Raw genomic sequence first — 17,128 nt, 5'->3', positions numbered from 1 at the left:
AATTAGGCTGCCTAAGGGCAATTGGTACATGCAAGCCTTAATGGGTCTACAAGCTGACTTTTTTTTTTTTCCCTCCCAGTCTTTCAGGATAGCACCCTTGAGAGACTTTGGCTCCTGCCCATCTTTGGAAATGCCACCACCCTGAATAAAAACGTGGCCTCCCCACACAGACCTCAGTAATGGTGTTTCCTCTGGTGGGGAGACACTGTCTCGGAAGCCTCGGCCTTGCTCTTCTTTTTTTTTTTTTTTTGCAAGAGTTGGAAGAGCAGAGGGTCGTCATCAGGGTCCCCTACACAGAGATCAGCGAGGGACGTCTAGGATAGCCGGCAGTTGTCTTTGGACTCCTTGGTATGAAGAGGACCCTCTGCTGGTGGGGGGGCAGCCAATTTGGCTCAAGGGCTGTTATGGGTCTTATCTATCTCCAGGGAAGTTGCAGCGGATGCGAGTGCCAGAGGTTGGGGAGTGCACCTAGAGGGGTCTGTGGCGCAGGGTTCTTGGCTACCAGAAGAGAGGGGCAGGTCCTCAAACTTGAACTCAAACCTGTTTCACAATCCCTTGTGGCCTTTCGGGAGCAGCTGCAGGAACAAATACGTGTGGGTGCTCTAGGACAACTCCGTTGTGGTGTATGTCAACAGACAGGGAGTGACTCGAAGCAAAACTCTGTGGTCCCTGGCCTTGGAACTGCTCACCTGGGCCAAGACCAATGTAGCCTCCCTATCTGCTGTCCACCTGAAGGGTGAGTTGAACCAAGTGGCAGACTTTCTCAGCAGAAGGCAACTGAGGGAATCGGAATGGGAGATCTACCAAGCCATCGTAGGGGAGTGGGAGTCTCCATCCATAGACCTTTTTGCGTTGGGCTATAATGCCAAAGTCCTGGTTTTCTTCTCCCTAAACTGTTTGGACGGGGTGTTGATGGTGGATGCACTAGTGCAGTGGTGGGATTTTCCCCTGTGTTGCGCCTCCCCCCCCTCCCTCCTTATTGCCAGCAGTTCTGAGGAAATTTTAGGTCTGAGCGAAATTCTCTGATCCTAATATCCCTGCACTGACCCAGACGGGCTTGGTTTTTGACCCTGGCTGTTTTCCCTCCTTTGGTTATTTACATGCTGACAGGACCTGCTTTCTCAGGGTCCGGTCTTTTCTTCCCAGGTAGACATATGGAACCTAGCAGCCTGCTTTTTGAGGAGCAAGGGGTTTTCTGCTAGGGTAGTATCCACCCTCCTAAATAGAAAAGAGAAGACCAGTTCAATTTACCTTTTTAAGGAATGTAAACTCTATAAAAGATGGCGTGCCCAGATGTCCTCGAAAGTATATAGCTTAATTTCAGTCCTGGAATTCTTGCAGACGAGGGGCTAGTGGTGAGTATGCTAAAAGGCCAAGCCTCAGCTCTTAGCGTAGTCCTCGAGTCTCCCTTAGCCAGGGATGAGCTTTTGACGAGATTCTTTAAGTCCTTGACCAGACAAAAGCCAGTCCACTCCACTGAAGTTTTTCCCTCCTTGGCCTCCAACCTTCCTGTGTCATTACACCGGATCTCTAAGGCTCCATGCACACTGGCCATTTTAATAATGCTGGTAATGTTAGTTTTTTTTTTTTTTTTTAAGTCATAAAAAGTCCAAAAATGCTGGTTTTCTGTGATTTACCATGTTTTTCAGCATTAGAGCGTTTTTACCCTAAACTCCTCTAGAAACCCACCAGTCCTGGGTTTTTTTTTTTCCCTGCCAAAAAATGTTGATTACAGTGTGGGTGTGCATGGACACACAAGATAATATGCTGGGGGGGGGGGGGGGGGGATTACTGGCTGTAGAACAAAACATCTAAAGCCAAAAACAGCCGCTGTAAAAATGTCCAGTGTGTATAAGGATTAAGTCTTTTGGATCAAGATATCATTGCCCTGGTTCACAATGGTGTCAGGGATTTTACTCCAACTTGTTTACCGTTTCTCAAATCCAAAGGTGGTACCCGTCTTGACTCTCAGTGAGCGACAAAGGGGTTGACTGAAAGCATTTTGCAGATGGCCTACAGGAAATTCACACCGGGGGTCATAGTTGTTTCCTTATCCCTGAGTTATGGCGCAGGAGCATCACATACTTGGAATGCAAATATTTCTTACAATTTTGTGAAGGTGCCAATAGTTTTGTCCAGGAGTTTTGCATGGAATGTGTCAGATTTGGGTTTTTGGTTCTCCACTTTTATGTGTCATACCAATAAAAACAAGAAATAAACACGAGAATGTCGAAACATTTGTAGTTGCAACAATTTTCTGGGCGAAGTGAAGTGTTATCTGACAGAAGGGGTGCCAATATTTTTGGCCATGACTGTACAGGTTAGTGGTTTAATAAAGACATATTTTTTTTCCTCTGGTTGCACAGTTCCTTTACACAGGAGCTGCTGTCAGGCTCCAAATACATAGAGCAGCACCTGGCTGTCACCACCGTGCTGAAGAGGCTCAAATTTCAAGGTGTTCTCTAATTGGATGAGGTGGAGAGGCGTGGCAGATGATGGCAAGATCTACGCTCATCCAATCAAAGAGCAATTCACATGAAAGACGTATTCAATGGGCAGCGCAGTGGGTCAGCACTTACGCCTGGCAGTACTAGGGTCGTTGGTTTGAATCCCAGCCATGGCACCAGTTTGCATGTTCTCTCTGTGCCTGTGTGGGTTTCCTCCAGGTACTCTGGTTTCCTCCCACACTCCAAAGACATGCTGGTAGGTTAATTGGTTCCTGTCTAAATTGTCCCTAGTATGTGTATTTATGAATGTAAGTTAGGGACCTTAGATTGTACACCCCTTGAGGGTTAGGGACTGATGTGAATGTATATAGCGCTGTGTAAATTGACGGCTCTATAAAAGTACCTGAAATAATAAAAATACAAAGCATTCTCTGAATGGTGGAGGGGCAAAGTTAGTGGACCTGCCTGTGTGCAGTGCTCAGTGGGGAGGCCTCTTGAGCAGGACCCAGAGGATCGCTGTAGGTTGGATGGGTTACGGCAATGGTTCTCAGCATCTTCAGAAACAAGGTCAGGATCATTACATTCTGACAAGCTGGAACAATGTAAGTTGTCAAAACATCATTCCTGGAGTTCTGCTTTAAATCCCTTAGTTCTGATTTACCCCTTCCTTCCCTTCTCTCTTTAACTTTTTTTACTGGGGTTTTTTTTTCTTACATATGTGTTTTTTTTCCCTAATTTAAATTTTTTTTTACCATTGTGTTCATTGTCGGTAGTGCTGCGTTTTAAAAAATAATTTTTTAAACCTGTTTCATAGCAAACTTCTAATCAATTGGCACTGGACATTCCTTGTGTCTTTTCCCAAAACAGCCAGCTCTGCAGTGTGTGATATTACCGCTGGGGGCGCTGGTACACTCTGAGCCCGGCACTGGGCATGCGCAGAGTTCTCTGCAGTGTGTGATATTACCGCTAGGGGGCGCTGATACACTGAGCCCGGCGCTGGGCATGCACAGAGCTTTCTGCAGTGTGTGATATTACCGCTGGGGGCGCTGGTACACTCAGGCTGGCACTGGGCATTGCACAAGAGTTCTCTGCAGTGTGTGATATTACCGCTGGGGGCGCTGGTACACTCAGCCCGGCACTGGGCATGCACAGAGCTCTCTGCAGTATGTGATATTACCGCTGGGGGCGCTGGTACGCCCTGAGCCTGACAATGGACATGCGCAATGCCTTTACGATTACAGGCGCCGTGCAGTATGTGAGATGTCCGCTAGGGGCGTTGGTAGGCCCCGAGCCTGGCAAATAGACACGCAGGGGGCGTGTTGCATAACAGCTCTCTGCAGTATGTAAGATCGCCAGTGGGGGCGCTGGTACACCTTTACCTGGCAAAAGACAGGCCCAGTGCTTTTAACATAGGAGCGCCCTGCAGTATGTAAGACTGCCGCTAGTGGCGCTGATACACCCCGAGGCCCGTTGATTGAACAGTCCACCGTGGCGGAAGCGGAAGTGGTGGTATTTCCTGTCCGAAGAGTAGAAGGAACATAGAGGCGGAAGGTTTGTGTGGGGTCGTGGTGGGCTGTATAGGAGGGAGTAGTTCGTGGGTTCTGGTCATCAGGAGGGGAGACAAGCTGGATACCAGCAGGTTATGGATCGTGTCGTCATAGCAGAGGGCACAGGAAGTGTTCTGTATAGAGTGTGTATATGATGTCATATTACAGACCAGAGGGCACGTATGATGTCATATTACAGACCAGAGGGAACGTATGATGTCATATTACAGACCAGAGGGCACGTATGATGTCATATTACAGACCAGAGGGAACGTATGATGTCATATTACAGACCAGAGGGAACGTCTGATGTCATATTACAGGCCAGAGGGAACGTATGATGTCATATTACAGAACAGAGGGAACGTCTGATGTCATATTACAGACCAGAGGGAACGTCTGATGTCATATTACAGACCAGAGGGAACGTCTGATGTCGTATTACAGACCAGAGGGCACGTATGATGTCGTATTACAGACCAGAGGGAACGTCTGATGTCGTATTACAGACCAGAGGGCACGTCTGATGTCGTATTACAGACCAGAGGGCACGTACGATGTCGTATTACAGACCAGAGGGCACGTACGATGTCGTATTACAGACCAGAGGGCACGTACGATGTCGTATTACAGACCAGAGGGCACGTACGATGTCGTATTACAGACCAGAGGGCACGTACGATGTCGTATTACAGACCAGAGGGCACGTACGATGTCGTATTACAGACCAGAGGGCACGTACGATGTCGTATTACAGACCAGAGGGCACGTACGATGTCGTATTACAGACCAGAGGGCACGTACGATGTCGTATTACAGACCAGAGGGCACGTACGATGTCGTATTACAGACCAGAGGGCACGTACGATGTCGTATTACAGACCAGAGGGCACGTACGATGTCGTATTACAGACCAGAGGGCACGTACGATGTCGTATTACAGACCAGAGGGCACGTACGATGTCGTATTACAGACCAGAGGGCACGTACGATGTCGTATTACAGACCAGAGGGAACGTACGATGTCGTATTACAGACCAGAGGGAACGTACGATGTCGTATTACAGACCAGAGGGAACGTCTGATGTCGTATTACAGGCCAGAGGGGACGTATGATGTCGTATTACAGACCAGAGGGAACGTATGATGTCGTATTACAGACCAGAGGGCACGTACGATGTCGTATTACAGACCAGAGGGAACGTATGATGTCGTATTACAGACCAGAGGGTACGTCTGATGTCGTATTACAGACCAGAGGGAACGTATGATGTCGTATTACAGACCCGAGGGCACGTACGATGTCGTATTACAGACCAGAGGGTACGTCTGATGTCGTATTACAGACCAGAGGGAACGTATGATGTCGTATTACAGACCAGAGGGCACGTATGATGTCATATTACAGACCAGAGGGCACGTATGATGTCATATTACAGACCAGAGGGAACGTCTGATGTCATATTACAAACCAGGTGGAACATATGATGTCATATTACAGACCAGAGGGCACGTATGATGCGATATTACAGATCAGATGGAATGTATGATGTCATATTGCAAACCTGAGGGCGCGTATGATGTCATATTACAGACCAGAGGGCACCGTATGTTGTCATATTACAATCAGAGAGCACGTATAATGCGATATTACAGAACAGGTGGAACATATGATGTCATATTACAGACCAGAGGGAACATATGATGTTATATTACAGATCAGAGTATGTGTATGTATGAATGTGAGTTAGGGACCTTAGACTGTACACCCCTTGAGGGTTAGGGACTGATGTGAATGTACAATATATATGTAAAGTGCTGTGTAAATTGATGCCGCTATATAAGTACCTGAAATTACAGCCGTGGCCAGCAGCTTGTACTAATCCGTGACAGACCCTGCCACTGTTCCCATGTAACACATCTATCATATGAGCTGTGTTAAGCAACTCTGACCAGCCCTGGATGCAGATATTTTGCATCCAGGGACAACGTTTCTGGATGCAAATAATCGTCCAGTTTGTATGCACCCATAACACAGAGTTTCTCACACTGTTTCTATCTGTCGATGAATACCCTAATGCACCCCAGCCAGCCCATCTGAATGAGCCCAAACTTGAGAGCTTGCAGAGCATTATATGGTGACATAATAGAGAGCACAGGGTAACATATGTGCTCAGACTGGGAGAGGGAGAAGCAGCACAATCAGCTATTCAGTCGTGTTGCAGTGCTTATGTGCTAACAAGGAACATGCAGTTAGGAGCAGAGAGCAGAGTGGCTAAAATAAGACCTTTAAGTGTGCTTATCTGCAGCAGAAAAAAATCAGGTCTCCTGCCAAAGAGGGCTAGGCTGTGTGACAGAGCTGTGTAAACCTCAGTACTGGATGGGCGGGCAGACAAGCCCTGTAGGAGGTAAATAGATGTTTTTCATTTGTGTATTTTGCTGTTTTCCTGGAATTCAGCTTTGAATCACTGAAGTTACCCCCGTGTACTTTATATAGCTGTCTGTGCCGGTGACTGTTTACAAGGCAGTATGTTTCCCTTACAGATCGTCAGCCATGGTGTGCATCCCCTGCATCGTCATTCCAGTTCTCTTGTGGGTCTACAAGAAATTCTTGGAACCCATCATCTACCCCTTCATATCCCCCTTCATCAGCCGGATCTGGCCAAAAAAAGCCGTTCAAAGCAGCCCGTCTCCAGGGAACACAGGCAAAGTAGAATGCAATGGTAGCAGTAAGGTATGTGGAAATTTATAATGTATATGTCACCTTCAATGTACTGGTGTCCAGCAGTTTACGTGGTTGCTGCTTATTGCTGACTGGTGCAGCCAATGTCACCTCCCCCGTTCTAATGTGCCATTAGAACCTCTGATTTAATTATGTGGGGCACAGTGATGGTCCAATGGGTGGTTTTGTTTTGTAAACAAATCCATGTGACCACTGCAATTGGCTGTCATAGTGACCACCTAATTGTGAAATCAGTCATAGTCCCCCAGTATTGGAGACTATCACTTTCAATAATGGGACATAGATTTTTCATCTTTAGCATAGGGCAGGGGTGGGCAACTGTGGCCCTCCAGCTGTTGGTGAACTACAAGTCCCATCATGCCCCTGCCTTTGGGAGTCATACTTGTAACTCTCAGTTTTGCAATGCCTCATGGGACTTGTAGTTCTACAACAGCTGGAGGGCCACAGTTGCCCACCCCTGGCATAGGGCATTTAGGGCCCATTCACATTTCACCCAAAATTTATAAGTCAGCAGTTACAAGTTCTGTAGCTTCTGACTTTTATAAGACACAGAATTACTAGCCCAAGAAGTCTAGCGCTGTATTCCCCGCAGCCAGGGCTTCAGATCTCCGTGCTGCCATCTTGGATTTAGGAGTTAGCTGTGACTACTTGTTGACTCACACTTGGCCCCCTACTGCGTCTTGCACAAGAAGAAGGCATTCAGCGAGATTGGTTCTGCAGCCTCCTGGAATGTGTGACGTGTATCCCAGGAGGCTACGCGTAGGCCGTGTTGACGTCACCCTTGCTTAGGCGAGGATTAAGGAAGTGGGAGCGATGCTGCAGCCGGGACAGCGCTGGAGCAGTGACAGGAGTCAGGAAAGTGTTTAGGGATGGGGGTGGCTAGGACAGTTAGTGGGTTTTGCAACGAATGCATTAAACTATAAAGGCAAAAGTGGAGAGGGATTAGAACACCTATTAGATTTTTATTGGTGTCTGTGTCCCCTTTAGGGAGATTCACTCTTTCTATTTGTCCTGTTTATCATCAAAAGTGAAAGTAAAAGAAAATCCCAAATTTTGGGTTGTCCCCCAGAACAGGAATAGAAGAGAAATCTTCCAATGGGGACACTAATGGGGATCCCCAAGGAATTCCCTTAATTTGCGGGAATTATCTCTCACTTCCTGTTTTGGCTATGGGACAGGAAGTGAAGGGAAAACTCCCCATTGGGAAACAGCAAAAATTAAATTGACAGGGGTTCTAACCCTCTCTTACTCTATCCAAAATGAAAAAAAAAGTTTTGCCTATATTTCTAGTTTAACCCCTTCACGCCGACGTCACGCAAATATGTGGCCTCACAGAACTGGGCTTTTTTCCGTGGGGGCCGCATATTTGTGTATTATTATACAGGATTTATATAGCGCCAACAGTTTGCTCAGCACGTATCTGTCATTGTGTTGGGAGCGCACTCCCAGTATAAAGACCTGGATGTCACTGAGAGCCCTGGGTCCCATTCTAACGATTGGGACCCAGGATTCCTGATTCTGGGTCACATGATCGCTGTGATAGCCTCTGATTGGCTTTCACAGTGATCAGTCACTGTACAGCTCCCCCCCTCCCCCTCTCTCTTCTCCCCCTCCCTCTCCCCCTCTCTCTTCTCCCCCCCCCCCCTCTCCCCCTCTCTCTTCTCCCCCCCTCCCCCTCTCTCTCTCCCCCTCTCCCCCTCTCTCTTCTCCCCCTCTCCCCCTCTCTCTTCTCCCCCTCTCCCCCTCTCTCTTCTCCCCCTCCCTATCTCTCTTCTCCCCCTCCCTCTCTCTCTTCTCCCCCTCCCTCTCCCCCTCTCTCTTCTCCCCCCCTCTCTCTTCTCCCCCCCTCTCTCCCCCCCCTCTCTCTCCCCCCCCTCTCTCTCCCCCCCCTCTCTCTCCCCCCCTCTCTCTCCTCCCCCTCTCTCTCCTCCCCCTCTCTCTCCTCTCCCCCTCCCTCTCCCCCTCTCTCTTCTCCCTCTCCCCCTCCCCCTCTCTCTTCTCCCTCTCCCCCTCCCTCTCCCCCTCTCTCTTCTCCCTCTCCCCCTCTCTCTTCTCCCTCTCCCCTCCCTCCCTCCCCCTCCCCCCTCTCTTCTCCCCCTCTCTTCTCCCCTCTCTCTCCCTCCCTCCCCCTCTCTCTCCCCCCTCCCCCTCTCTCTCCCCCCTCCCCCTCTCCCTCCCCCCTCCCCCTCTCTCTCCTCCCCCTCCCCCCTCCCCCTCTCTCTCCCCCCTCCCCCTCTCCCCCCTCCCCCTCTCCCCCCTCCCCCTCTCTCTCCCCCCTCCCCCTCTCTCTCCCCCCCTCCCCCCTCCCCCTCTCCCCCCCTCTCCCCCCTCTCTCACCCCCTCTCCCCCCTCTCTCACCCCCCTCTCTCTCCCCCCCTCTCACCCCCCCTCTCTCACCCCCCCTCTCTCTCCCCCCCTCTCACCCCCCCTCTCTCACCCCCCCTCTCTCTCCCCCCCTCTCACCCCCCCTCTCTCTCCCCCCCTCTCCCCCCCTCTCCCCCCCCCCTCTCTCTCCCCCCCCCTCTCTCTCCCCCCTCTCCCCCCCCTCTCTCTCTCCCTCTCCCCCCCCTCTCTCTCTCCCTCCCTCTCCCCCTCTCTCTCTCCCTCCCTCTCCCCCCTCTCTCTCTCCCTCCCTCTCCCCCATCTCTCTCTCCCTCCCTCTCCCTCTCCCCCCTCTCTCTCTCCCTCCCTCTCCCCCCTCTCTCTCTCCCTCCCTCTCCCTCTCCCCCCTCTCTCTCTCCCTCCCTCTCCCTCTCCCCCCTCTCTCTCTCCCTCCCCCTCTCTTCCCTCTCTCCCTCCCCCTCTCTTCCCTCTCTCCCCCTCTCTCTCTCTCCTCCCCCTCTCTCTCTCTCCTCCCCCTCTCTCTCTCTCCCCCCCCTCTCTCTCCCCCCCCCCTCTCTCTCCCCCCCCCCTCTCTCTCCCCCCCCCTCTCTCTCTTGCTCTTCCTCCCCCTCCCTCTCCCCTTGCATAGAGGGAAAAAACTTTGTTAGAAAAAAAAAAAAAAAAGAAATATTTAAAAAAATAAAATAAAAAATACCTAGATCAAGGTTTGATCCAGTTCAGTGCCAGGGTTAGTGTTAAGGTCAAAGGTTAGGATTTTTTTTTTTTTTTAATTGGTGTCAGTGTATTTTAGGTTAAAAAACCCCCAAAATTCGCACTATTGTTTCTGGGCTGTACTCCGGGTACAAACAAATAACATACACATATATGGTATCGCTGCGATCGTCAAGAGCTGGACAGTTTATTTTGAGTTGTTCTTTGGTGGAAGGTTATGGTAGTAACAAGATTTTTTTTTTTTTACTATTTTGGGTCAGTTTTCCTTTGATAATAAAAAAAATCAGGAGATATCCATTACCATTTACCACCAAATGAAAGCCCAATTTGTCCTGAAAAAAAAAACACGGTATAATTCACCTGGATGTCCAAAGTAGTTGTGATGATACGGATGGTTTTACTAACACATGTCAACGTTGCAAAATTGTGCTTAGGCGTTAAGATCTATTTTACCTTTAGGCGTGAAGGGGTTAAGGTGAAAACCATTAGAACTTCAGTTTAACTCATACTTGTTGTTCTGGTTGCAGCCCACCAATAATGGAACCATTAATGGAAGTGTCAGTCAAGCACATGAAGAGTCGTCCAATAAAAAGACAGACTGAACAATCCTCGATGTATGGGGAATATAACCTGATCCAAGACCTGAATCTTCTAGGCTACAAATCCGATCCCACTGTCTGCAGATAAAGGACTTTATATTTATTGACCATGTAAATGTAACACATTATTGTATATATTGCATTCCAGATTTTTAGAAATTATCAAGTAAATAACAGATTCACATATAACAGTAATAAAATATATAGACTTGTAAACAAAGTCTGCCTTTGGGAAATACTCAGATTCTGTATCTTTGGGATATTTTATGGTGGGGGAAATGCTGAGGGTTTTCTGTAGTATTATCTGAAAGTCTTGCACAAAGAAAACAACTCTGGGTGCAGTACCCATAGCAAACAATCTGATTCTCTTAGTGGTCTGATCTAGTTAAAGGACCACTCCAAGCAAGAAAAAAAAATACCCTTGCATAGCGTCCATGATGCCCTATGTTGCTGCTATAGCAGTTTGCATACCACAGCGGGGGAGGAGTGGCCAAGATTTTTGGAGTTCTTTCACATTTTAATTTGTCGTGAAAAATTTGAACTGTACCCTTTAATGGTTCCAAGTCTTGTGTGTAGCTGCAGAGGACAAGCTCCCGACAGGGACCCTCCTGTTCTCATCCATTGGGAAAAGTTGTTTCATAGTGTTGCACAAACTGTGAATGAGGGAGAGTCTAATGAGTCCCAGGATTCTCTCCCCATTCATAGATCATGTTATATACAGTGCAGACTATGGAAAAACCTTTCCCAATGGAGGAGGTGGGTATCTCTCAGGAGCTTGTTTACTGCAGCTTCACGGAAGACTCGGCGCTATTAACTCCCACAGTGCAGGAAGAGGACCAGGCACCCTGCACAGAAGATTTGGATCCAGCAGCCAGCACAGCATGGGACATGTTTCATTACAGGTAAATTAGGTCACTAAAGCTATAGAGTAGATTTTTTTGTTTTAAAGTGATACTAAACCCCGGACCCTGCATTCACCATATCTGGTCTCCCCGGACCCTGCATTCACTATATCTAGTCTCCCCGGACCCTGCATTCACTATATCTGGTCTCCCCGGACCCTGCATTCGCTATATCTGGTCTCCCCGGACCCTGCATTCGCTATATCTGGTCTCCCCGGACCCTGCATTCACTATATCTGGTCTCCCCGGACCCTGCATTCACTATATCTGGTCTCCCCGGACCCTGCATTCACTATATCTGGTCTCCCCGGACCCTGCATTCACTATATCTGGTCTCCCCGGACCCTGCATTCACTATATCTGGTCTCCCCGGACCCTGCATTCACTATATCTGGTCTCCCCGGACCCTGCATTCACTATATCTGGTCTCCCCGGACCCTGCATTCACTATATCCGCTCTCCCCCGGACCCTGCATTCACTATATCCGCTCTCCCCGGACCCTGCATTCACTATATCCGCTATCCCCGGACCCTGCATTCACTATATCCGCTATCTCCGGACTCTGCATTCACTATATCTGGTCTCCCAACAGAACATCGAAATGCAATTATTTTAGCATATATAACTTTTAAATACCTTTTCTCATCAGCAGTTACAGCAGTATTGTCACTTCTATCAGTGTTCAGCAAAGCACTGGTTAAAGTTTGTAGAAAGAATTTTCTCTAGGAGGATGCAGAACCTCTGGGCAGTGCTGATTGGCCCTGTGCTGATCACATGCACTCTCCCAAGAAAAAGAAAGAAAACCTAGCAATCCAAACTGAGCATGTGCAGAATGTCCTACACAATATGTCTTATCAGGAGATAAGAGGGTGGCACTGGAAGAAGGGAGGATCAGAGAAGACAGGATCAAACAGCAATTTTACACAATGCAGAGGATTAACCCCTTAGGTTCCACAGTGAGTATAACAAGCACACTTTACTGCATCTACAGACTGATTGTACTGTTGGGGGTTTAGTAACACCTTAAGCTGAAAGGTACCGTTAAACCCCTGATCACACTATAAAGTGAACAGGAACGCACAGCACATTCCTGGTTGATTCACATGCAATTCAGTGCTGTGGCATTTATTTATTTCAGGTAATTATATAGCGCTGTCAATTTGCGCAGCACTTTACATATATATTGTACATTCACATCAGTCCCTAACCCTCAAGGGGTGTACAATCTAAGGTCCCTAACTCACATTCATACATACACATACTAGGGCCAATTTAGACAGGAGCCAATTCACCTACCAGCATGTCTTTGGAGTGTGGGAGGAAACTGGAGTACCCGGAGGAAACCCACGCAGGCACAGGGAGAACATGCAAACCCCAGGCAGGTGGTGCCATGGCTGGGATTCAAACCAATGACCCGAGTGCTGCCAGGCGGAAGTGCTAACCACTTAGCCACTGTGCTGCCCATATTTGAGCTCATTCATTTTGAATGGGTGCAAATCTCACTATATCATTTGGAAATGCACTGCAGCTGGAATCACATGGTACGTTTATACCATGCGATCGGGTGAAGGCAATGGCACTGCATTTTGAACGCATTGCGGATCTTCCACTCCGCGTTCTAGTGTGAACCTATCCTAAATGCTCATTAAGGCCTGGTTCACACCTATACGTTTTGCAATCTGCTGCAAAAAAAAGTCCCTGACTCTTGCCAGAATTGCAGCAGCTGAAAATGCATAGATGTGAACATGTCCCATAGGAAACCATGTTAAATGGACTGTAGTGTGTTTCTGAAAAATCCAAAAAGCACTAAAAAATGCAGAGGTGTGAACCAGACCTAAAGGAAATGAAGAGCCAAAACTCTTTTGGCCGTACTTCTCCTGGAGATCACAGGAGTGCACTTCGTTATGCGCTCTTGTGACCTGTATTCAGCCAGGCCAGACTCTGGAGAGATCCCAACTTTAATGTTGGGATCCACTCAGATGCCTGGACCGCCAGATGAGTCAGCCTCTCGGCACATTGCTGAGAACTTTAGCCAGCCACTCCCACCCCCTGCACAGCCCAACGCTTCAGTGAGCACTGGAGGGGCAGAGCAACTAGCTGATGACTGACAGGAGTGCACTTCGTTATGCGCTCTTGTGACCTGTATTCAGCCATACTAGGCTCTGGAGAGATCCCAACTTTAATGTTGGGATCCACGCAGATGCCTGGACCGCCAGATGAAACAGCCTCTCAGCACATTGCTGAGACTTCATCCAGCCACTCCCACCCCGGCACAACCCAGCACTTCAGTGAGCACACGAGGGGCAGAGCAGAGAGCTGGTGACTGACAGGAGTGCACTTCGTTATGCACTCCTGTTACCCATAGGTAGAAGGACATAGCCACTACGGAATTACAAGTCCCAGTGTCCAGATAGCTTGCAGCTTCTATTGAACTACTAGTCCCAGCAGTCCAGGTAGTAGTATGTAGCTAATATGGAACTACAAATTCCAGTGTCCAGGTAAGTAGCACACGACTAATACAGAACCTCAAGCCCCAGCAGTCCCTGTGTACCGCTAGCAGCACATGGTAAGTCTCGACAGTTCTGCCTCCTAGTAAGATCCTGCAGCCATAAGTTCCTCTGGGTCTGGCACCGGAGCAAACTCAGAAAGTATAAAAAAATAAAATTAAATGTAAGGAAAATGTAATAATGTTTAATGGAGGCCTCTGATATTTGGCATCCCTGCTTCACCTATTAGGGTGTGTCCTACTCTCATATGTGATCTCATTTGTATTTCATATGTAGGCTGCAGCAAGAGGAGTGAGACTTCTTCACAAGCAGAAGAGTTCGGAGCTCTAGACATACAGTCAGGTCCATATATATTTGGACACAGGCACAATTTTAGTTTTTTCAGGTATTTACCAAAACATATTCAAGCTATAGTTATATAATAGATATGGGCTGAAAGTGCGCACTCTCAGGTTTAATTTGAGGGTATGTACATCCAAATTGGAGGAAGGGTTTAGGAATTACAGCTCTTAAGAGTAGTCAACCCCCTTTTTCAAGGGACCAAAAGTAATTGGACAATTGAATCAAAAGCGGTTTCATGGCCAGGTGTGGGCTACTCCTTCGTTATTTCTTCAATTATGCAGGTAAAAGGTCTGGAGTTGATTCTAAGTGTGGGATTTGCATTTGGAATCTATTGCTGTGAACCTACATCATGTGTTCAAATGAGCTGTCCATAGAAGTGAAACAGGCCATTGTAAGGCTTCAAAAACAAAACAAATCCATCAGAGAGATAGCAGCAACATTAGGAGGCCAAATCAACAGTTCGGTACATTCTGAGGAAAGAAGAACGCACTGGTGAGCTCAGAAACATAAAAAGACATGGACGTCCACGGAGGACAACAGTGGTGGATGATCGCAGGATCCTCTCTATGGTAAAGAAAAACCCATTCACAACATCCAGACAAGTGAAGGACACTCTCCAGGAGGTGGGCGTATCATTGTCAAAGTCTACAATCAAAAGAAGACTTCACGAGAGCAAATACAGAGGGTTCACCACAAGGTGCAAACCATTCATAAGCCTGAAGAATAGAAAAGCTAGATTAGACTTTGCCAAAAAAACATCTAAAAAAGCCAGACCAGTTCTGGAAAAGCATTCTTTGGACGGATGAAACTAAGATTAATCTGTACCAGAATGACGGGAAGAATAAAGTGTGGAGAAGGCTTGGAACAGCTCATGATGCCTACCCCCAACTACTGACAGCTCAGACTGACACCCACCTCCAACCTCTGATACCCCTTCCTGAACCACTGACAGCTTAGACTGGCACCTGTTAACCCATCAAGCCATCAGGGCTGGAGGCTCTTGAGAGAAGTACTGAGGCAGGGTGCAGTGGTGTTTTCAGGAAGCTATGTACGACACCCTGCCAGCCTCTCCCACCAGCCATGACCTGCCTGCATTGCTTAGAGAAGCACAGAGACCCCTGTGTCTAAAATAAGGTATGTCAGGAAAACAAAAAGCTTTATTTAAAAATGTCATCAGCATGTTGATGGGGTGGAAGGGTGAACCAGGGAAAACAAAAAAATAAGCAGATTAAAATTCAGCTTTAACATTTTTAAAACCTTTTTCAATTAAACTCCTTTGCTTTATATTGCCTATAATTCTGCACCATTATTGACTGCAAACCAGCTACTGAAATGGGAAATTAGCAAATTTATATACAATCGACACAAATCCATCAATAAAAATCCACCACAGCTGACATGTGACTGCTGGTATCTATCCGAAGTATCAGTTCCAGTGGATGCTTCTTGTCAGAGTTATTTTCGATCGGTTATAGACAGGGGCGGACTGACAACTCATGGGGCCCCCGGGCAATAGGGGATCATGGGGCCCCTGTGTCCTTGCCCAAACTCAAAAAAGCCTATGAAAAAGGTACCAGGGGCATCTCAGGGGGCCCCCTACTGACCCCGGGCCCTCGAGCAGTGCCCGAGTTTCCAAATGGTCAGTCCGCCCCTGGTTATAGAAATCTCCACACTTTTTAAAGGGAAACTATAATCATTTTGTTGCTTTTATTTATTTTTTTTTTGTTTAGACAAGATGGTTTACAAGATGATAACTTTGTTTTTTAATCTAAAATCGTAATTGAAATCTATTAAAATGTATTTAAAAATAAATCTTTACTAATTTACCTTTTGGGATTATTAAAGCATTCTAAGTCTGAATCTGATTTCACTTTTTTTTATATAAATTAAAAAAAAGTTATCGTCTTGTTATCTTTTTCCTTTTGTACTCCTCTTTCCTTTTCTTTTTGTTTTTGGTGTGGCAGTGAATAACTTCCTTTAGTTTTAGTTACTGTCGGTGTTATATCACTGTTTTTGTCATTTACGTGCAATTGATAGCCCCTGCGTGGTCGCACATTTTGCTCTGTTGGTGTTAGAGCACTGTTTTGTTTTTTTTTGTTTTTTATTTTATGTGCAATTGATAGTCCCTGCGTGGGCGTGTTTTGTTGCTCCTGTCTTAAGCTGTTTATAAATTAATAAAAACATTGAAATACAAAAAACAAAAAATGCTAAAAAAAACAAAGTTATCATAAATAATATATAAATCTTAACAAACAATATACCTGGTACCTATAATCTGTGTATTGGCATTTTACCTCTTCATGCTTCCTAGGGGCTAAGTGGGCTCTAATGCCTGGGAGGTGGCACAGCTTCTCTGTCATGTGACTGCTGTGATTGGCTCCCACAGCGGTCATATGATTGGGAGCCTATCCCGCTGGTTCCTGACCAGAAGCCATGACCAAGAGCTATTGGTGACAGCTAGGTCAGTGTGCTGGGAGTGCACAGTGCACGCACTCTCAGCACACAACCTCAGGACGCCATAGACGTATATGTACGGCAGCTGGGCATTAAACTCCACTATTCCTGCTGCTGCATATACAGTACTGGGCAAACATTTAAGGCAGGTGTGAAGAAATGCTGTAAAGTTAGGAAGCTTTCAAAAATATATATTTTTTCACTTTACAAATGCAAAGTGAGTGATCAGAAGGAAACTCTAAATCAAATCAATATTTGGCATGACTACCCGTTGGCTTCAAACCAGCATCAATTCTTACATTTGCACACTTTATACACTTGCACAAAGTCAAGGATTTTTAGAGTAAGGTGTACGATTAATCCACTATACTGAGCAGGTGCTAATGATCATCAGTTTCATATGTAGGTTGAAACACAGTCATTAACGGAAACAGAAACAGCTGTGTAGGAGGCTTAAAACTGGGTGAGGAACAGCCAAACTCTGCTACTTCAGTATGGATTTGGACGACAGTTTCATGATAAGACTGAGCAC

General features: G+C 47.0%; 1 protein-coding gene across 1 annotated transcript; it reads left to right on the top strand.

Moving 5' to 3' along the window:
* The first annotated feature begins 3,841 nt into the window (after nucleotides 1-3,841).
* On the top strand, nucleotides 3,842-10,610 carry CUNH18orf32 (chromosome unknown C18orf32 homolog). Its single transcript, XM_089665701.1, has 3 exons — nucleotides 3,842-3,998; nucleotides 6,539-6,728; nucleotides 10,319-10,610. Exons 2-3 carry the CDS (start codon nucleotides 6,549-6,551, stop codon nucleotides 10,391-10,393), a joined length of 255 nt encoding a protein of 84 aa, XP_089521827.1. The 5' UTR covers nucleotides 3,842-3,998; nucleotides 6,539-6,548; the 3' UTR covers nucleotides 10,394-10,610.
* The last annotated feature ends 6,518 nt before the right edge of the window (nucleotides 10,611-17,128 follow it).

This window comes from Staurois parvus, unplaced genomic scaffold (genome assembly GCF_062004578.1).
Source record: "Staurois parvus isolate SC_StPar_1 unplaced genomic scaffold, SC_StPar_1.0 ptg002299l, whole genome shotgun sequence".
NCBI lineage: Eukaryota > Metazoa > Chordata > Amphibia > Anura > Ranidae > Staurois > Staurois parvus.
The sequence above is the reverse complement of the archived record's forward strand: the minus strand, read 5'-3'. Positions and strand labels throughout refer to the sequence as shown.